The sequence below is a fragment of the Antrostomus carolinensis genome, unplaced genomic scaffold (genome assembly GCF_000700745.2).
Source record: "Antrostomus carolinensis isolate BGI_N321 unplaced genomic scaffold, ASM70074v2 scaffold3048, whole genome shotgun sequence".
NCBI classification, from domain to species: Eukaryota; Metazoa; Chordata; class Aves; order Caprimulgiformes; family Caprimulgidae; genus Antrostomus; species Antrostomus carolinensis.
The window spans coordinates 16,456-38,330 of record NW_010333505.1 but is presented as its reverse complement, the minus strand read 5'-3'; the positions used below and the strand labels follow the sequence as shown (position 1 = coordinate 38,330).

Genomic DNA, 21,875 nt, shown 5'->3' with positions numbered 1-21,875 from the left:
TACAGGGTGTTCCTCACCCAAAGCATGGCTGAAATAGCTTATTTAAGAACAGATTAATTTCAATAAAAGGACTGCTGTGGGGTTGTAGGTAGGTGATTATGACCTTACTCTTAACAATTCACCTCCCCACAGATACAGCATCTGGTTTAGCAGAGACATCCTTCTATTTTCCCCATATTTCCCCATATTCTCTTTGAGATGGTGGGGGCAAATGATTTGCTCAAGATCACAAAATGAATAATCTAACATTATAACTAATCTCATCCTGGACCTGTACTGTTTGATTTAAAAAAATTAGAAAATACACACTCTGTGGAAAGTCTTCACCCTAGTCTGACTCATAATTGCAAAATCCAGACAATCGTTACAAGTAGCTAATAATGACTCATGCTGAATAGGGATTGCACCAGGATCCAGCCATACCCTATGACTCTGTATTGCAAGGCTTGTTACCACACTTCACCACATGCTTCGGTACAGAGCCTCTTCCGTTGCTTCTGCTGGGTACTGTACTATATACAGCACAGGAAAGAAAGAGAGCACCTCTAAAAAAGGTCTATGGCATAGGTACCCGTGGTATTAGCTGTATTAATGCAGTGTTCAAGCTTCCAGTTGGAGATACCTAATCTGACAGCATAATAGTAAGCTCAGGATGACTGCAGGGAACGTGACCAACACCTTTGCAGTATGAAGAAATATGCAAAGAAACTCTAAGGTGTTGGCAGGCCCTTTGTGTCATGATACCATAACCTTAAGATTTTTGCAGTGTAACAGTATTATGGTATCAATATTAGGTATCAACATTCAGATCTCAAGAAAGACTGCATCTACAGACCAGGGAAAATTTCAGCACAGCTTTTATTAGACTCTGGTTAAAACCTGTGGTCAGAATTTTAGCCAGTCTTCCTTAATGGGCAAGATGTGGAGTTTTTTTGCTTTCATTCTCAGCTCTTTTGTTAAACACCTAACTAAATTTTTATGCAACTCCTTGAACAAGATTGGAATGAGATGCATTCATGCTTACAGGTCAAGCTATCAGATACAAAGGAAAAAAAAAGCCCCAAAAGAATACGTGTTTTAAATGAACACTCTCTTAAAATAAATCAAGTTCTTTTTTGGCCTACTCTGTAATAAGGTTTAGAAATTTATGACTAAGCTGCTAAAAGTCTAATTTTCTGCTTTGAATTTCTTTGGTTTTTAAAACAGTTTTTGTTTATCTCATCTTTTGGAAAAGAACAGTTTGTGTAGCTCTTGTCAGCATATGCCTGTACATGCTGAAATCCCTGTTTATCTAACATCTGAGCCATTTGGCTGTAATAATTATTTTCATGTTCTGTTACTGATGAAGCCTTATGTTGCATATAATATTATTTCGTTTCATTCAGTAAATTATTAGAGAGCCCAAGGAAGGAAAAAGACTTGGAAATAAAACACACTAACACCAATAAAATTAAAACATAAATTTAGAGTAAATGTACATGACTACAGGGAATATAAATCCTTGTATCTTGCTGGATCAGTAACAAAAACAGTAACTTAGCTGGAAAGCAAAGAAATAAATATTTGCTCATGTGCATGTTTGTTTCTTAACCCTTAGAGTCTGGTTTCCTCCTGTGTCAGAACAAGATTGAGATAAGCACAAAACATTCAGAAACCACTACTACCTCCAGCTTGATGAAACATCTTACTTGAACATTAAAATACGCTTCCCCCTCCCCACACACAATACTCACTCCAGTACATCCCGGTTGAACTGTTTTTGCCGATTTCCCAAAAATTCTCCAATCATCTGTCTGCTGAGACCTTTCCTTTGCAGGAGAAAGTGGGCAACACCAACCGGAGTGTCTGGCACAAAACCTCGCTCAATTAGGTACTGGACTCCTTTTTCAGGCTTTCTGAGGAGAAATTAAAATGCAAAACTATTAATTTTCTGCTACTGGACCTGAAGACAACTGACTGAAATTTTACAACAATTTTGCCAATCACTTTTGACTAACATACTACTACTACGAGCTGGTATTGTTTCAGGAGAAACACAAGCATCCTGCAGAACATACCATTCACTGTTAATAGCCAACTAGCTTTCAAACACATCTTTGAATGTTATTACACATTTCCCTGCTCCATAACCCTTCCAAAGAGCAGCTTTACATGCAAGCAGCTTCAGGAATGAAAGTCAAAACATCTGTCAATGCAAAAGACAAGCCCAACATCAATGTTCCTGTTGCTGGGAGAGAGGTACCTTCCAGAAACTGAACTAAAAAGCTGCCAATGACAAACAAGAAACAAAGAACACCCTTGACCCCCATCCCTCTGATGTCAAGTTACATTTATTGAACAAAACCATGTGAAGAGGTATAACTTGCAAGCTGAGAATAAAAAAAATACGGGAAAAAAATAAAGTCAGTCATGCAAAAAGAAGCCATTAAAAACAGTGGAGCTCCTATCTAATTTAGATTTTTTTTTTCCTTGTCCTTTAACACACCCACTGCTCCAGATTCCCTCCCTCAGACAAGCACACTCATAGTTTTTGGAGTATTTTTTCTCTCTTCATACATCACCTCCAGATTTAGCTGTAACCATTTTCAGATCTCAAAACAAAGCAAGCCGAAGCTACTTGTTTCAATATATTAAGAAGCATGTGTTGGGGAAGAGGCTTAGGGATGGAATTTATTTCTGGCAATAAAATCTACTGCTCAGAAAGGCAAACGCTGCTGTAAAATTCCCTCTCAGCTCATATTGTGCACTGCGTCTTCCAGTCATGTGGCACAACAGACAATCATAATTGCTTTTAAAGATATTAAAGGGATATCTTTGCAGAACCAGTAATTTAATCATCTTTATTTTGTAAGGAATTATAATATAATGTCCATCTGTAAGAGTGAATGATTTGCAGCATGCTGGATGACCTGAAAGATATTTCCTTTAAAGCAAGAAAATCAATTTCAAAGGACAAGGTGACCATACTGTTTTTATACAACGTGGATCATACAATCATAACCCTTCTTCAGGCTTTTTAATTGCCAATAATATTACTAAATACACCTCCATTCAGTTCTCCTACTCTTTTACATTACACTATTATCCACTTAATACCCTATTAAGAGTTAGACAAATCAGAGGAATAGATATAATTTAATCAAAAGGGAGTTGTCAAATCTCAATTTCTTGCATCAGGCTTCGTGGCTCTTTTCATCTGAAATAAGACTACATACACAGACATCTTCTAAATACAATCTTGTAAAACTAATCTCCTCCATACTCAAAAAGTTCCCTTTTTCTTGTAAGTAACTGCCACTCATGTTTTTGAGTTGTATTTCAGAGTTTTTCATCTTTCTGAATGTAAATTCACAACATCCAACAAAACCAGGAATAGTTTTCTCCATCCCCCTTGTTAGGGAGCTGCATTTGTCCATGAAATTCAGAATGACCCAAACCCAGGAGAGTTCCTCTGCAGCAACTGTCAAAGCAGAAAACAGAGAACACCATCAAAAAGCACAACTTGATCCAAAGATCACCTCTACTGGAGATATAGAAAATGCTGCATTCTTACTTATTGTACTAGACCACAATTTGAATTCTTACCAGGCCCATAAGCCTGAACATTTAAAATCATCACAAAGGTGACACACGATTTAAGCTGCATCAGTTCCTATGTAGTTGTGTAATTTCACGTAAGTCAGGGTCTGCTTTTTCACATAAGAAGCTCTGTTCCTAGTTCAGCAATATGAAATCACTGTATTCAGACACACTTCAAAGCAGGCTACGTAAGTCTCCAAAACAGACTTAAAAATCCATTTAGCAATGCACTGGAAGGCAAAAGATCTTTTCCATGACACTTTCTTCATGCTGCAGCGAACCATCAGGAAGGTTTCCAGTCCAAGATTATTTGGCCAGTTAGTCCCATTGGTTACAAAAGCTGTAACATGAAAGCAACGTAAACTCTGAAATGTAATAACATGAACATAGCACCTGTAAACTCTGAACTGTAGGAAGGAAGACTTTCCCGATTTGATAAATCGTTCTGTGGTAGCAGTGGAATAAACTCAGAGTAACAAACCTCTAAGAGTCATTTCCACAGTGAAGAACCTTTTTTCTTTCTAGTTCGTGGCTCTACCACTGAATTTGCCAACCAGAGATCAATAAAACTGTGTCATATTATTTTGAAATCTGTCCTCTAAAAACTGTTAACTTTGTTGTTCTGTTCTAGAAAAACAACTGTAAACCTAGAGAATATGACTGACCTCGACTGAAGAGCCACTTGTGGGTTGACCCCAGCCAACAGCTGAGCAGCCAGACTACACTTGTAAGGAGCTACTGTTAAAAATAAAGCACTGAAGAATGAAAGGGCTTCTCTAGAGAATTCCTAACAGGTGTTGAGATGAGAACCAGAACTTTCTGTAACGTTACTTTGATCTTTCTTTGAAGGTTCCGAGAGTCCTGAGTCCAATGGGGATAAAGGATTTCTTAGCGCAGGCGCTAGCAGGACAGTTGTTCTCCCTGACAGAACCTACAGGTTCAGGTGCTCTCCTGGTGCCTCACCCCGAGCCGTGACAGTCTGTGACAGGCACTGTTCTAACGGACGGCACAGAGGACGAGCAGCCAGAGGCAGCTGGCACCACTGGGACGGTGCTGGGGATCACTCATTGAACATGGCAGCCCACAGCGTTTCCTGTTTTCCTGTTACCGAAACAACCACTATTTGGCTTGAAGGAGAAGTCTGAAGGTCAAGGGTTAGATGGGAATGAGCACAAATACAGTTCTACATAAAACACATTTCTGGGGCTAAATGTGGATATTATGTATCAGAAGAAGAAAAACTTTCTTACGCAGTGGTTATCTCCCTAGCTTCCCATTCAGCCCATAAATGCTAATTTTGGTTTCTGTTCTGGAAATCTATCCGGCCGACAAAATTTCTTTGATATTTCTCTTTTTGATGATCTGAAACCTTGAATTCATTCAACACCCTTGACCAAGAAATTGAATTTAATATGAACTAAATTTATCAAACAGCTTATCAAAAGAACAATCTTCCCTTTTTTTTAATCACCTTGCAAGCTAGAGAGGTTCAGGGGGTTTTATTGCTGTTGTAGGCTCCCTCCCACCTCCACACCTGGTGTGATTTTCTTATTCAACAGGAAAAGTACTTCATAGAAAACTGTGACTTTGTAAGAGCGTTCTGAAGTGCTGTACTTCCAATGAAATTTTATTTTAAAAGTGAAGCTAATAGGTTAAGAGAAAAAAATGTGCACAAGGGTGCCTTCCCTCTGTCTTTAAACACAAGCAATATTTTTCCTCTTTTCAAATTCAGAGAAATTGAAGAACTATACAGGTTCACAGAAATTTAAGTCATCCCCAACATCACAAATTCCAAATATTAGTAAGCATGAAAGAGTTGCTTCTTAGATACACCACAAGGACATGTAGGTTGAGGTGCTGTCTATCAGCAAGCTGCCAGAAACTCATGTGCTCCTTCCCAATGAAGGGCAAAAAATATCAGGTAGCCGACAGGGTGTCTGGGAGGGCAGGTTTTAAAAGACCACACAAGCAAACAGGGACTCTACTGCTCGCAAAACCAGCTGTTTTAAACTGGACAAACTTTCTTTTTCACCAAATCCTAACTTTCCTAAAGTTAGGTTGCAGAAGGGAGCGAGGCATGAAAGGGTCAAGGATCTCGCATGAGACAGGACAGCTGACATAAGTTATTCTCATTTCTGCCTACTCAGAATGCAGAGCAGACCGCTTTGTACTTACAACTAAGAGGCTTTTGTGATTAGGAAAATTCCCAGTGATGGCTTGGTAATTACACCTACCAATAACAGGGAAGACGAGCAGTCTATAAATAGCCACCGTGGAAGCTGCATAAGCAGAGCATTTATTTTCATATTTGAAGACATTAAGTAATAGCAAAGTACACCCTCTAAAAGTAGCACCTTACATAGCTGATGATAGACATTTTAGAGAACTTTTCATATTTACAGGATTGCTGCCAAAATAAAGCTTAAAAATATCTTCTGTCTCAAAAAACCCCCCCCAAAACCCAAAACCAACCAAACAAAACAAAAAACCAAAACCCATCACCAAAACAGATCAAAAGGAATCTACTGAAAGGAAGAAAAAACCCCATAACTAACAGAAGATATTTACAGAAGATTTTCAGATGTTGCATAAATGGCTAAGGAATTTGCCAGAAACTGATTAATAAAAAGAGCTTTAGGAGAGCTTAAAGTGACTTCTAAGGGAAAAACATCAATGGAGAAAGTAATACAAACTTCAAAATAACAGATCAAACCAGTGTATTTTAATCAGCACGCTTCTTAGAGTGTACTGGTCATATCCAGTAAAAATGTCTTTGTGTGTTTCTGAAGAGAGGCTGGATTCTGCAGCAATTTTTTGGAAACCGACATCTTTAAGAGAAAGCAAACTGCAGCAATGAAGAGTGCAAAATCACACACAGAAAACAGCTTAAAAAACCAAAGAGCAAAAACCCCACCCTCCCTGAAACCCCACTCCAAGACAATAGTAAACCCCTGGACATCACTGCTGTTTCCTCTGGTCAGTACTATGCCTTTCCTTCCTAGGCGTAATGCTAACTAGGAGGAGATGGCTCATTTACTCAGAAAGTTCTACACGCAGTAGTGAAAGCGTAAATTCAGTGGAAATTCATATAACTTGCTGACATTTGTGGAGATCTCGTTAAAGTGGTGGCTTGTTGAGGCTTTATAACTTGGGAAGCTGAGGAGAAGCTGGTTTGTTTTGTTGTTTGTTTGGTTTTTTTTTCCCCTTCCTTTAGCAGCTAGAGCAGTTCAATCTGGAAAAGTCACAAAAAGGTCAGTATGTTTAGGAGTGTTGCTAATGTAAGTGATGTCCAAGGCTCTCCTAAGAACGAGCTCTCCTTTAGAGTATGGGGTAGAAGAGACAGGAAGAACAATAAAGAGCATAATAATATCAAAGTTGGTACATTCCTGAGAGAAGTGCCCCTTATCCAAGTTAGGAATCTAAAGAAAGAAAAGAGGAAAGAACCTCAAAAAACCCCCACCCTAAAAAAAAAAAAAATATCCAAACCCCTAAAAAACCTAAAACCTACATGTACATAAGAAGCACAGTATCTTTAGAAAAACACTGCAGTCCTAATATGTTTATTGTCATGAGCAAATTATTAAGTAGAGTAGTGATTCAGACATCTTGGTGGGCTCTGCATTACCCTATCCGAATGTTCAAAAGGGTGTCTTTCAAATTGTAGGAAGTACTCTTTTTGCAAAAACACTGCAATGTATTTGAAAAGTGAATTTGGTAGAGGAAAAGCTGTTAGTCAGATTCTAGATGGTAAGAAAGAGATCAGCACAAACTGAGCACGTACTGTTCCCTACCAGCCTTGCTGCAGACCAAGCCCAAGTGCTGGAGTGAGGCGAGCGCTCCAGGGGCAGTGCCAGCCCTGGCATCAGTCCCCGCTCTCCTTCTTCCTGCTGGGTTAGGACTTCCCGGCAAACTGAATGAGGAGAAAAGGGGTTTTGTTGTTTGGTGTTTGTGGAGTTTTTTGGTGGTTTTGTTGTGGTGTGTTGTCCCCCCCACCCCCTTCCTTTCTTCTTACTTTCTTTTCTTAAATCCAGTCCACTTTCCCCAGGAGCTGCACAACCAGCTGTACTAACCAAGGCACAGTGTGGACAAAGTACCAATATCCACACTGGCCAACAGCAGAAGAGAATAGCGAGCACCACCTCAAAGAGAAAGATTCAACAAAACCACAGTACAAAGATGTGTAAAGCCTTCCTGTTTCTGACTCGCTAAACATGTAAAGCTTCCAAGCACCCAAAACCACAGGAAATCTTTGTATTTCTTTTTAGATGCTCGGACAATTAACAGAGCTGTAAAGCACTAATAAACAAATGAGCACAGAAAGCAGCTTGCCCAGGTCTAGATTTCCAATACCCAGAAGTATCTTTTGAGGTGAAGGAAGGGTTTATTCACACAACGCATATAACCACATACATACTGTTCCTCCAGCCATCTGAGAGCAGGGGATAAAGCTGGCCAGACTGAAAATGAGAAGCTGGGTGAAGCATCCAGAAAGAACTTCAGTATCTCTGAAGGCACATCTATGCTTTTTGGTTTCTCATCTACGTTCACATGCTACACTAAAAGGACCATAAGCTGAGAGAATATAGAAAACAAGCAAACCAGAACTACAAACATTTCTTAGAGGCTGTGAACGCTGCAAACAGAAACACTTCACAAATGTGGTCCTGCCAAAGAAATCTTTCCATGTTGGGGGTGGAGAATTTAATGCAGCTATGATGCCAGCCCTCTGTTAAAAGAAAATAATCTTCCTTGCCTTTGATACAGGAGATCCCATTTTGAAAATATTTACAGTTGTCAGAAAACTAAACATTAGTTTAACATCAAAATCTAGGGATGGCTTTTTTAATAGCAAGAATCTAAGACTGTTCTTAGAATCATTTAAGAAGTTAAATATTTTTAAATAGCCAAGTTGGCAATAACAAGGTAGTTGAATATTCAACTTAGTTTTGCAGACAGCTAAATTTTGTTTCTCTGGTTGTACTTCTTTCTTCACTTTAGCTGAATATCCTATTGCTGCCACAGTAAAGCTAAGAGAATCACTGTGCCTATTTTACACCTTCTGGGAAAGAATTAAAAACCTAATATCCTTAAAATACTACCAAAAACTACTGCCAACTTGTCAGAGTTCATTTAACTACGAAGCAACACAAGAAACGGACTGAAAGGAAAAGAATTAAAAGAAACTGCCTGGGAAGTCTGATCTGCATCATCCTCATGTTACACAACTGTTTAATGAAGAGAAAGAAGAACTAGGTGTACATTGCATCTTCTAGTGAAATCTCAGAATCGCCTGGATTGGAAAAGACCTTTAAGCTCATCGAGTCCCATCATGAACCCAACACTGACCAGTCCCCTATGACTAACCCATGTCCCTCAGCACTGTGTCTACATGACTCTTCAATCCCTCCAGGGATGGGGACTCCACCACTGCCCTGGGCAGCCCCTTCCAATGCCTGATAGTAATTCTGTGTATGTGCTAATTACAAGGAAGAGTTTCTGGGTCGGGAAAATAAGCCAAGAAACAGCACATTTCTCACAGCTTCTCTGCATCCCATGGAAATGGGGAGATAGTTATTCACATTATTTGGGCAAGAGCTCTCCAGTTTCCCCCACAGTGCAGAGACTTATCTCCACTACTTTATAAGTTAATCTTCTCAGTCTTGAATGAACTTCTCAGTTCAAAAAACTACCACCACGGATGTGAAGGTCACAGCTTACTTGCAGTTACACCAAATTACATGGAGCAATCTCCATTCAGTGAAAGTTAATTTATACTCTTGTCATTAACAAAAGAATTTGCTAGGAAGTGATCTCAGTGCCCAGTTCTATTTGGTGGGCGAGCAAAATAAAGAGAGGAAACTGGGTAACTGATCTGAGCAGTTGTACTGTTACTTTCCGTCTCATCAATCAGTTTCTTTACCTCACAATCTCCTAGTAAAGTGCTAGGAAATTATACATTAAACACTATTGCTGCTACTGAATGTTTAGGCTTGTCTGAAAATTATCACCTGAATCAGAACTGATCACAAAACTGTGAAAAGTGTTAAAAGGCAGCTAAAGGGCCCAAGCAGAAAGTCTGGGTTATTCTCATAAAGGAGGAAAAATAGAGTTTCAAGCTATTTCAGAAATAGGATTTTTCTGTCTGAGAAGCATCAGCCTAGAAGAAAAAAGCAGATAGCAGAGTGAAGAGAATCCTAAGGCACAGCCCAAGCAGTTGCAATGCAGCGGCTGGACATGTCCTGGATAGTGAAAACAACCCTGAGTCATCATTCTGTAGCAGATTTGGTAGCTCCTCATTATTCCCTCTCTTGGCGGTGGACAGCTTGCCCTTTTTTTTTTTCTCCCCCCTGCTCCTTCCTTCCTTGCAAGAAAGGAAATATTTTAGTTAAATAAATAAACCAAAACACTCTATGAGGATTTTCTCACCTCCTCTGACCCCTTTGCATCTCTACATTTCTCAAAGAGTAGGGAAGAGTTTGTAGCTGCCAGCAGAGCAAAACAGACTCCACTTACACGAAAAACCTGCCATCTCTCAGAACTATCTGCCAGGGCCAAGCACTGCTTTCATGTTTAGACAACTGTAGTCAGGAATGAGACATTAAGATGACTGTGTCCTTTGAAACTGAGGAGCAGTTCCCATCTTAACGTTTTCTAGTGTCCCTGCCCTGAATTCTCTTTCCACACCCTCACCCCAATCACACATAACAGAAACACTTTAGCAACTCTGCCGACAGCAAACACTGACAACCATCCTTACTTTAGAAGGGAGACCTTTTAAACTGGCAATGCAAAAATACTGTTTAAAGAGCTCCAGAACTTCCATTTACCAAGCCCCAATTCAGTAGATAGATGTGAACTGTAAAACAGGAGGAAAGAGGTGGTGCTCCCTTCTCTGTTCTTCCAAGGGTTCCTGTGCAGCCTTCCCAGCTTCCTACCCAAACTGCCCTCTGTACACCTGCAAAGCCAGCTGGTCACATTTTTCACCCTCAAAATTTGGTCACTTGAGATTTGGGGGGCGAGGCGGGGGAATGAAATTAAGTTCTGGCATCCAGAGTCATTTATCAGATGGTCGTCTGGGAGCTGCTCCCCCAGTCAAACTCCTCCAGTCACTAGGTTGTTTCCCAATAACCAACCGTACCCTGAGCACGCACCCAGGCACCGTCCCAGCAAACCAGTCACCAGCTCCTGGCATGCAGCCACCGAGGGAGATGTGTGCCCTGAATGCTTAAGGGCAGACGGAGCGGGCGGCAGAGGGTGAGGTAATGGCTCTTTACGCTTCCAGGGAGCTCACACACAGCTCCTGCTGCTCACAGCGCAGCCCTTCAAAAGCTACAGTTACTTTCAACATTTGGTAAAGTTTATTCTCCCTTTTAACGGCAATAAGGGGAATCCTTGTGCCCGTATCTGAGACCAGCACTTCAATATACTGCTGCTTGAATTCTCACAGTTACACATTTCTTATGGGCAGGACATAATGTATGCTAATCAAAGCACCCATTTTAGGGAAATTTTTAAAAAGGAGGAAAAATGGGTCCTCGGGGAGAAAAGATAAAACATGCACAGAACAAAGCAAAACAGAGAGCTTTTTTTTTTTTCTTTGGGTGTTCTCACTTAGGGCTAAACGTTTTTAGAAATAATGAGAGTCATACTAAGAACATTCTTCTCTTCTTACTGGCTCCTCGGCATGTTAGAGAACAAGCTACATGGCGTGCTTTGATTTTAATTTTTGTTGGAACTGTCTGTGGCTGTGTAATCTGCAGTCCAGATGTTGCAACAGCAGTAAAGTCTCTCTCTGCTTAGTAAAATAAAGAAATACTTAAATTAACATTCCAAGGAATCTAGATATGTTTTAAAACGTCTGCTTCTGGAATTAGCATTCAATACATATCAATAGTGATCTTTAAATTTTGAATAAAATTATCCTCATCGTGCAATAAATGAAGCTGGCAGGGCTTTCAGGTCAAAGATCATCATCACTGCATAATGCAATCAGATACTCATGCCTTTTTAGCTCTGTCAATAAATCCTTTGAGAGAACTTCAGAACAGTGGGAACCTTAATAATAGTCCATTATAAAGGAAGCTACAGAAAAATCTTCAGAACAGTACACTGTAATGGACTGAGGATACACAGGGAACAGTTTTCCATCTGTCACTACCCTTTCCAGAAAGCAGAGGAGAACAAAAAGGGGGTTAGGGGGTGAAGGGCTTCTAGGAAAACTTATTGTAAAAATATTTATAGCCTAACCTCTGTTCTAGCAACATAAAGCAGTTACGTTCATTTACCCAAGATGTACGTGCAAGATTAGTCTGTAAAACCTTCAACAAATCACTAAGTAAAAAGAGCCCTCAACAAAATTATGCCACAGCATAAAAAGCAGAACAGCATGGTGAAACCGGCCCATGAGCTGTTCTTCACAGTCTCTCTTCACCAGCAATGTCAGAAATTGGCACCAGCAAGACTTGCTCTCATGGCAAGAAATCACAGTGCTTTAGGAACACTGCTGGAGGAGGAGACGTGTAACAGCATCTTCCAGGATCCCAAAGGAGACACTAAGTGTGACTCTAGTCTCTGCTAGATTAGCAGATCTATCTGAGAAACACTAACTTTTATCTCCCATATTTTATACTACTAGGCGCAGTCACATCAAATTTTCAAACCACTCCAATACTGTCCAGGTTTTGTTGAAAATACTTTATTAATACAGAAAGTGTTTGTACCCCCTGCCCAAGAGAAGGCAGAGTAATCACTGCACGGCACTCTCTTCCCCGTGGCCCGGCTGGGTGTGTCACCGCAGCTGGAGGAGACAGTAATTGAGGGCAGTGTTATCAACAGACATACCTGGTAGCAGGGGTGCCAGAGTCACTGGTAGCCGGGGAGCCAGAGTCACTGCTGCCCTCAAGAGTGGCTCTGTGCAGAGTTACTGCCTGCTAGTACCGACTGCAAAGCTGACCCAAGGGCAGGGACGTGTTTCCTCAGACCACTGAGGTTAAAGCATTTGGTCCTGTTTAATCTGGTAGAACCCTCAGTGCACTGGTAGCAGAATGGAACCTGAAAATCCTACTAGACTGGGTTGCAATAACTGGTAAACCTGGTATTTCCAGCCTGCAGCCAAAACAAACATGAGAATAAAATCACAGCCCTTTTTATTTTTTTCCCCCTTCTTCTTCTTCTTTAAGCAGCAGACAAAAGCCCTCTTGAAGCCTTGTTTATAAGCAAACCAGTCTCAAAGGCTGGATTTGCATTGGCAGGGTTTGGTGCCTGCAAAATAAACCTTTCTAGGTAGTGTTTTCCTTCTGCCCATAAGGAAGGAATGGTTTCCAGTGTAATTTCTCCCAGACTACAACCCTTTCAAACTACACTGAGGAAAATGCCTGATTCAACACAGCTGGCCTCACCAAGCTTCCCTGGGAGCCCCGGCACTCTGGGCACGCACCTGCAATCCCTCCTTTAGGAAGGCAATGAATGCTTACACACAATCTGACAGTCTATTGGCAGGATGAAATCACTACTGCCATTCAAAACCAGGAGAATGTACAGAAGCTCTCACTTAGTTACCATTTCTTTGGCAGAAATCGTTCCATTTGGGCAATACTTTATATTCTAGTATAGCGGATACCACAAAACATCTTTAAAGAAGTGCACTTTAATCAACACCCAGGTTCCCAATTGAGTGCCAGGTTACAGTTTAAAACACATTCTCTGATCAAAGTGATAAAACTCCTAGAAAAATGGTCTTCTATTACCTACTGTTTTTCCTCTCCTGTCCTATGTTCTCCATTGTCCGAGGACCTTCGTGCTACTAGTGTTTTGTGTATAGTGGTGATTAAGTGAACCAGACCACCACTGGTACTCAACTTTTACTCCACTCATAACTGGCTATTCCAATAAAGGGTCTCTGCTAAGGAAACTGCACTTTGGCTTCTGAAAATTATTATTGTAATAAGAAAGCCAGAATAATTATAAAGCATCTATTGAAATTTACAACTGCAAGAATAGTGACTTTCCATGCTCCTTAAAACTTCATTCTTTCAACACTCCTAGGAAACAAAGCAGAAGTATTTACTCTACAATTAATGCACTTTTTAAAGGTTCTAAATTCTTTGCATTTCAGCCAAGCTTCATGTACCAGATAGAAATGACATGATTATTTGTTAATTAAAGTTTGGGATCTTAATTTGCAAGAAAGATTTCAAAGATGCAACATCTCAGAAAATCTCAGAATTAACATGAACTTCTTGTAAAAGACATCCCTTAAAATGTCCTCTGGTAGAAGCAGACATTTGGAAAAAAGACTGACTAATGGGTAACTTCAAAGCCACTTCTTCCAGCTCTGTGCACAGTCCTTCCGCATGGGTGGCGCACACATCCTCTCCGGAGCTCGCTGCCAAGACTGGTACTACTCCCTCATTTTATGATCATAAATGTGTCATGAAAGATCACGTGGTCAAAAGACATCTAAATGATTCTGCTGCCTTGACTACTGGAGAGTAGTCTCAAAAAATGCATCCCATCAGATCACAAGTGTACATTTGGTCACACGACAGGAAGCACAAGCAGTTTGCAATGCGGGACTGGATGTGAAGGCAGAGCCTTCTCCTGTGAGAGCTGGGCAGTTGCACTTTTGCCATGCCATGAGAAAGAAACTGCAAAGATGGGACTGATTTGCAGAAAGTTCACCTGACCTGCAGACCTCCTTCCTGGCTGATGTTTAACCAGGTTGGGCAATGCTCCTTTATGCTGCTTGGCATGTGAAACAGCAGCCTTCATCAAGCAAACTGACATCTAGGACGTGGCTTGCTTTTCAAAACACATTTGGACACAAGATTGCCACTTCATGTGCAATGAGCATAATTCTCAGAAGTAAATTGAAACTGATGTACCTGTACAGCACATATCTAAACGGAAAAAGGATTCTTCATCTTGAAGAAATCATCACTTGTAAATCCTGGCAAGTGCCTGAACACAGTCTCTATCCCTGCACTGACCTCACAAAATGCAATTTGCAATCCCACCCGATACACGCTCAAGAGTCTCCTTCGGAACTTTTTAAAGAATAAAGCTTTGGAAGTTTCCCAGCTCCCTTTTCAAAAGAGTTTAGAGATTCACACACCATCATTTTCTATGATGGTTCCATACCTGACATTGCCCAGAGGGGAAATAAGGCTATTAATGAAATGTCACCTTCGGCAGACTTGAAAAGCCATAATCAAAACCAAGATACATGGGATACTCAGAGACTGTCTGAGCTATCAGTAGAATCGGAGTGACTCAGCAGAAGGTAATGAGGATCTTCAGTTCTGTATCAATCTTGGAGATAAAATGCGGTGGGGGAATGAAGCAATCACACAGCAGCAGATCATGCACAGAGGTGCCTGGAGTTCTGGGCAGTGCTGTCTGATAAAACTGGCTGCTAAGAAACTGCAAGCCATCTTAAACCAGCCAATATAGAAAAATTGTTTAACTCTGTTCAAGTTCGTGTAGCAAGATCACTCAGATGTGTTCCACATAACAGTCTCTATTCTTCTCTATTCCTGATGTTTATTTTTCACTATCAGCCTCCTACTCATATAGCACACGACTAGAAGCATCTGACAATTTCCAGTGCTCTCATTCATCTCTGTGTGCTGCTTGAGCCCTTTTCCTTACACCTCTCTACAACTGACTCAAAAGATTGTACTATCAAGGCTGAGTTCAATGATCAAGTTCACTGCTTAAGGCTTAATTGCTGTGCAAAAAAATGAGCAAACACTAAGTCTTTTAAATGTCAGCCAAACAGTACCAGCACCTTCCTCCCCAGACCAATGGTAATGTTTTCAAATCCTCTAAAAAAAGCTAATTTATTTATCTTCCTACCCAGTCTACTTCACGAGCAGTAAAAGCTGCAGAGATCTTCTGATTTACATATTTCTAACTGGTTAAAAGCTTCTGAAAAGGCCTATTAACTTTTTACAAAGATTAAAAAAAAAACAACTGAAAATTTTTACAGCCAAATCTGGTCGGTCCATACAGTATTGTAATGCACAGCCTCACGTGAAGGGATCAAAAAGCTTTAATTATCTGTGATGTTACAACATATTATTATATGATGAACCAGTGACCTACTAATCCAAACAAAACAAATCACAGCACTGCTAGCTGAAAAGGAGGGCAGGACTCATTCAAGCTGTGAAGGTAGGTCTATGGCAGGACGCTGAGATATCTGTTAGCTTTTCAAAAGCTACAAAATTTTCATGGAGAAATCCTGAAGGACTGTGTAGAAAATGTCAAAAACTTATAGAAACACTGTGAGCTGCCAACAGAATTTTAAAGAAAAGTCGGACAAAATTCTGGCACTTAGCATCTTTCATCTAAGTGTTCTGAGGAGCTTTATAAACACTAGTACCAGAAAAGGTTTAAGTAAATTATACCCATCCTAGGCAGGGAAATTGGCACATCAACTAAGCAGTAAAGAAAAGCCAGGGCTCCTAATGCCAACCACCTAGCTGCTCTTATCTTCCAGTTATGACAGTTCTAATGAGAACTGTGTAACACATGGGAGTGTCCAAAGAAAAAAGTATTTCAATAGAACAAAGAAACTTGAGGATTTTATAGAAATTTTAAACAACTCCAGGCTTGGGAAAATTAACAGTCATGGGCAGAAATACAACTTTTATGCTAATTTTATGATAAATAATAAATATTTACTTAGACTAAAAATATTCAGTGCATTGTTTAGTATCAAAGTTTTGATGAAATCTACTGAAGAAATTCCAGGTCCTGCCTATGTTAAACAGGAAACTCATCTTACACTGCTTGTTATTTCTAATTCCCACATGATAAGTTTTACAATAGCTACCTGATTAGGGCAGGAAGAAATCTGAATTTGTTTTAACACCAAAAATAGATCAGGATTAAGCCACCATATTTTTCAACAAAAGAGGAATCTGATCCATCTTCTTCAATAGCTTACCATATACATACATATTATTCTGTTTTTTCTTTTTCCCTGAAGCTGTTTAGCTATGAAGACGTCAACTTCTAAGTACTCTAACATGAACAGTCACCACAAGCAGCTTAATTTTTCACTTAAAAGTCAATGTCAGACACCAGTCTTACTTATCTGATACAAGAAAAATATTCCTGGTTCAGTGGCTCCATTTCTACCAAACAGAAAGAACAAGAGGAAATGCTGCACTTACTTGTTAAAAAGATTCAGCCCAATCCTATAATGGCGTTTCCTGATAACATCATTACTGAAGGCAGGGGAATCCCAGCTGTTCCGAGTTTCTTTGTGGTAGGTTTGTTTGCTCAAGGTTTGCTCCCTTAGGCTGTCTCTAGAAGAAGATTCTGAGCTGCAATTTATTGTATCATTAGAGTTGGAAGTGCTGTTGATGCTGTCGTTGTCTCCATCAGAATAATCAGACTCTGATTTGCTCTGCCTGTTCGCTGTGCCGTTGATAGCTAAATGACTATCTATAGGCCTCGCCCGATGTCTCGCCTCCTGCTCCTCTCGGGATATAATCTTGGCAGGAATACTGTGAGGGATGTGTTTTGGGCTCCCCTGTTGACTAGTGATCCCTCGGTCATAGGCATTTTGTCTCTTTAATGAACCCCTGTCTGAGCGATCGCTCAAGTCCACTGAACTGTCACTGGGTGGCTCTATGGTCAGCAACGGTAGATGGTCCATTCTCATCCTCTGCTCCTGACACTCCAGTGACGGGGTACTCCTGCAGCTCGTATCTGTGTCTATCTTGTCATCTTTGTGGGTCATGGACCAGTACTCTTGAGAAGAGTTCACAGACCGGAGCCTCAAATCAGATTCTGTGCTGGACGGTCTGTCTACTGACTGGGAAAGTGGAAGGGGTGGAGATAACTCTTCCTCATCAATATATAACGTAACATCACTGTACGATGCTGTCATCTCATCAAGCTTCCTGTGATCCACATTGTGAATTGCTGGTTTAGTTTGAGCACAAGTGTCCCTTTCCATTTCACGACTTCTGACCTGATCCGGCGTCTGGACTTCATCAGAATGCAGACTACGGCAGTTCAGGGCATCGTCAATGGACTCTGCGAGGGATTTCACCTGCCTGGAAAAAGCATCCTCCAGTTCTGTTATCGCATCCGCAAAATCAGTAGACGCTGCTGGAGACTTCATGGTAGCTGACTCTCCAAGGTCACCACATTCAGACTGTACCAGGGATCCCAGCTTTGACCCATCATTTGTAACAGAAACTTGTTTTCCTTCAAAGTAAGAGCTGTGGACTTTCTCAGGTCCTTCAAAAGAAAACTGCATTCTCATATTGGACAGTACAATGCGTCTTGACATACGATTTTCAGACATAGAACTTCTAAGACGCTCAAAGTTTTTGTTCATCTGATACTGGCGAAAAGCTGTTTGTATAGTACGAGCAGCATGTCTAGTTATGAGACGGCCTCCATACTTCCGTTCTAGCATTTCCACCTGTGAAAGGGTGAACACAGTTACTTTGTGACTTGATGTAGGTTAGGAACAAGGTTAAAGTACAACCAAAACAAATTTTGATTTTTACAAATTTAAATTTCAGAAATTTTTCGAAGTGTGTAATGTTTTTTAAAGAAAAAACTCAAAATTCCAGACTAACAAGTGCACAAATAGTGAAGCAAATAGTCATTTGCCAATTCCACCATAAAATACAGACAAAAATATGGCTACACGAACACTGTTGCATAAAATCAAGGTGTTGGCAATTGGTGCGTGTGTTTAAACTCTGGTTTTCACACATTAGCACTGGTGTGCCCAGGACAAAGCAGACAAGACAGCACTCTAATGCAGTGTAAAGCAGTCATTCATTCTCTGTAGGGACAACTGCAGAGAACTTAAATCCAAGTATAACGTGAATTATCACATTTGGAGAGTAAATTCTGAAGTGGCAATCACCTTTCCAGGCACAAGTCACTTTCTATGTGAAAACCAAGCAGTATCAATTCACCCAGGCCTGATATCAAAACAAAACTGAGCCTACCAGACCATACACTTCCAGAGAGGTTTCTCTGATAAAATATCCACATACGCAGTCTTCCTCAAATCAGGAACATATTTCAGACCCTCTAAATACAAATTCAAATCTATTTTCATTCTTGTAATTACACTCAAAATTGCCAGTGTTTTCAATTAACAGAATTAATATGCAAAATAAATACATTATAAATGCTACAAATTTAACCTAGTAAAAATGATAAATGAGTACTTTTGGGATACTCAGATATTTTCAAACCTTTCCTTCCAAAACAGGAAAAGCATCACTTATTTAAAAAACACTGAACAAGATGAATAACTAGGTTTATTTCAATTTTTTCCCCAATATTTAATTTCTCTTCTCATCAGTCTTGCTGGATCCATATTATTCCCAAACACAAAACATCCATCACACATCAGTATGTTTAGTACTACAATTAAAACCACCATTTTTCTGGCAGCACTTTTGTATAAGTCCATGCAATTTTCATAATACTCCAATGATTTAAAAGTCATTTCTCCTTGCCTGCAAATCCAGGTACCCTTTTCCATTAGACACAGTGTTTTAATTACTTATGTTACCTGCACATGCACACACAACCTCTCCCCCTCACACTTTGGAGATCTCTCCAAGTAATTGTTAAGTTCAGATATTGATATGCAGAGGGGCTTCATCCCCCTTCTATGGAAGGAACTAAATGCTACTCAAAAATATTTTCTAGTTCATTCTGTCTACCATTTGGGAGCAGGTGACATTTCAGTGCTACTGCCAGGTTCAGCAGCTCCCATTCTCTTTCCACATTAAAGATGATCTCCTCTCTGGCTCGGTGTTTTTAAATGTGAATAACTATCTTTTACTATTTTTTTATTTCTAAATGCAAAAAATATCATCCACAGTTATTAGTATAAACTGAGGTGGCTGGTTTCTCAGATGGGCTCAGATCAGAATTACTGCTAAGGAATTATTCTTTTGACTGTATCTTGAAACTAAGTTCAAAAAGCTGTGACTGATCTCTGAGCTGGGAATCTGTAAATCTCTGCAGAATTTTCTATAGTTAATCTTTAAAAAAAATTGTTTAGCCTTTAACCCCCAAGTGGGGGTTATACGACCCCCACATGTGCACGTGTCAAAGAGGCTATGAGGTTACTTGTAAGGCAAGCTGAAGATCAAAAAAGTTTTTGAGACCTTTTCTCACAACTCTGCCACTGCTGCCACACGTGCTACTTTTTCTATCCATAGTATACATTGGGTCACGTGTGTTTAAATAAATTGTAAGAGATTATTTTGCTGGACTAATTTCAAAACACATGATGAATTGTTAATTTAGTTGTCCTCTCAAAATTAAATGTCAAACCCAAAGAAAAGAAAACTGGCACGGCTGGTGTGAGAGAATAGAACAAAAACTAATATTCTGTGAAATAAATTACCTGGATTTCATTCTTGCAAACAGGCTGCTGTTCTTCAGGTTTACACAGAAAATGACATCTTCATTATCATAAATTAGGGGGTTTTTGTGGGAATTTCAATTGAGTGTTTTGGAATTTGCCTAGGTAATTTACTAGCCTCACGTCTAATATTGCTAATAAATGTTAATGCACCTTTTTAATGCATATTTAATGCACAATGCCTTTAGGTAAAGCCTTGGACATTTTCCTAAATAGTTGTTAAGTATCTTCACAGATTTCAGTAAGAGCTTTTCAAGAGCACCAAGCAACTCTCCAGTATCAAGCTTCCTTTATGTATCAGTGTCACTTTTTATTGTGTAGGACTCCCTGAACAAATAAAAAATAACATCTGCAGTCCTCATTCTCTATCAAACCAGCATGAAAGGACAGATGGAATTAAGCTCTGTGGAATATCTGCAGTGCAGGAGACATCTTTATTAAGCCTTACACTCTGTATCAATCCCTTATGAGATGTCTAGGAAAAAGAACTGCCAGAGGTGGGAAAGGAAGGAACATTTTAGATCTCAAAAGGAGGTCCAGTTTAATAGCACACCTGGGATAATCTAGATCAAGCATCAGGAACTCGGTATGTTCCCACTTCAGTATAGAATTTGGTGAGCATAAAGGCTAAACTGAACTCACACTTGCTATCCCAAATACTGGCTTCAACTTCAATCCAGTGCATACTGCACATTCACTTACCTTAAGCTATTACAGCATGATTTGAAAATTATAAATATGAACTTACACAGCAACAAACATCTTTCAAATAGGAACTACATTCAGAACAAAGCTTAAAAGGAATGGCTGAGGCCGACTGTCTTACAGAATACGTCTTTAGGGACAAAGGCTTTGAACATCTACCACCCAATTGGTAGATCTTCCACCCAATTCTTTGTAAAGCATACAGGAGTTTTGGCTAGTTGAGTACAAACCAATTAAGACCTTGAATTCACCTCACAGATCTGAGAGAATGTCAGTTGCAGTAAGTTCTTCCTTTCTTTCAGCAAAAACAGATAGGCAGGTTTCTAAATGTCTCATTTTCTTAGAAAAATATTTTGCATTATCACATTCAAGAATGAAATCACAATTCCAAGAACTGTTTTAACACTATTAATATATCTTTTAGGTGTTTCCTCAAGGAAGGGGGGGAAGGGGTTTGTGACACAGGGGCAACATGACACAAGAAAAAAAAGTCAAAGCCCTCAGAAATGCTGACATATGACTATTTTGAACTAAGCAGATTGCAGGGGGTGGGGGGGGAAAAAGTATTTTCAGCATCACAACTGAAGTGAAAAGATTTTTCCCAGCTTACAGACAGGTTGTCCTTGTCATAAATTGGGTAACTAAGCTCAAATACCTGCTTATCTTGTAGGTCCGAAGAGAGTTCATAGCTCTCAGAAAGTGATCTTGACCTTTTAATAGCTTCTTCCTCTGCTTGTTTTCGCAGTATGGACGTCGAGTGCTGCAGTTTTGGCCTCCGAGATCTTTGTTGTCCAGGGGAGACAGAGTACAGCCCGTAAGCAGAATGATCGTAGTGGTCTGGACTTACAGCTGAACTGTGTGTTATAGGTCCTTGATGGTAAGTAGATGGGCTATCCAAAGATGTGCCAGTTTCACTGCTTGGAGCTTCACCCTCAACACTAGACAGAATGAAAAGAAAGGAAAATCCTCAGGTGAGTATTGTATAGCAAAGTTCTCAGCAACAAATAGCAGAGTTTTGCTGGGCATCATTTTGTGTGGACATCCAGCACATGCTGTTCAGTCAGTTAGTGCAGGGTCATGGGGCTTTCATGCCCAACACCATGGTTTTCACTGTACTCTAAGCAAGTCTCTGTTTCTATTCCAGAGGTCATCTTTAGAGCACGAG

At 40.0% G+C, this 21,875-nt stretch overlaps 1 protein-coding gene across 1 annotated transcript in view; it reads right to left on the bottom strand.

Annotated features, from left to right (window-relative positions):
* IQSEC1 (IQ motif and Sec7 domain ArfGEF 1) overlaps positions 1-21,641 on the bottom strand; it is a gene marked incomplete at its 3' end in the record, with an annotated part of 28,567 nt that extends 6,926 nt beyond the window's left edge. The window contains exons 1-3 of the mRNA XM_010173866.1: positions 21,366-21,641; positions 16,761-18,025; positions 1,734-1,895 (exon numbers count right to left, since the gene is read on the bottom strand). Of these exons, the coding sequence (XP_010172168.1) occupies positions 1,734-1,895; positions 16,761-18,019 (1,421 nt within the window). The remainder of the gene's footprint in view (positions 1-1,733; positions 1,896-16,760; positions 18,026-21,365) is intronic.
* Between the last annotated feature and the right edge of the window lie 234 nt (positions 21,642-21,875).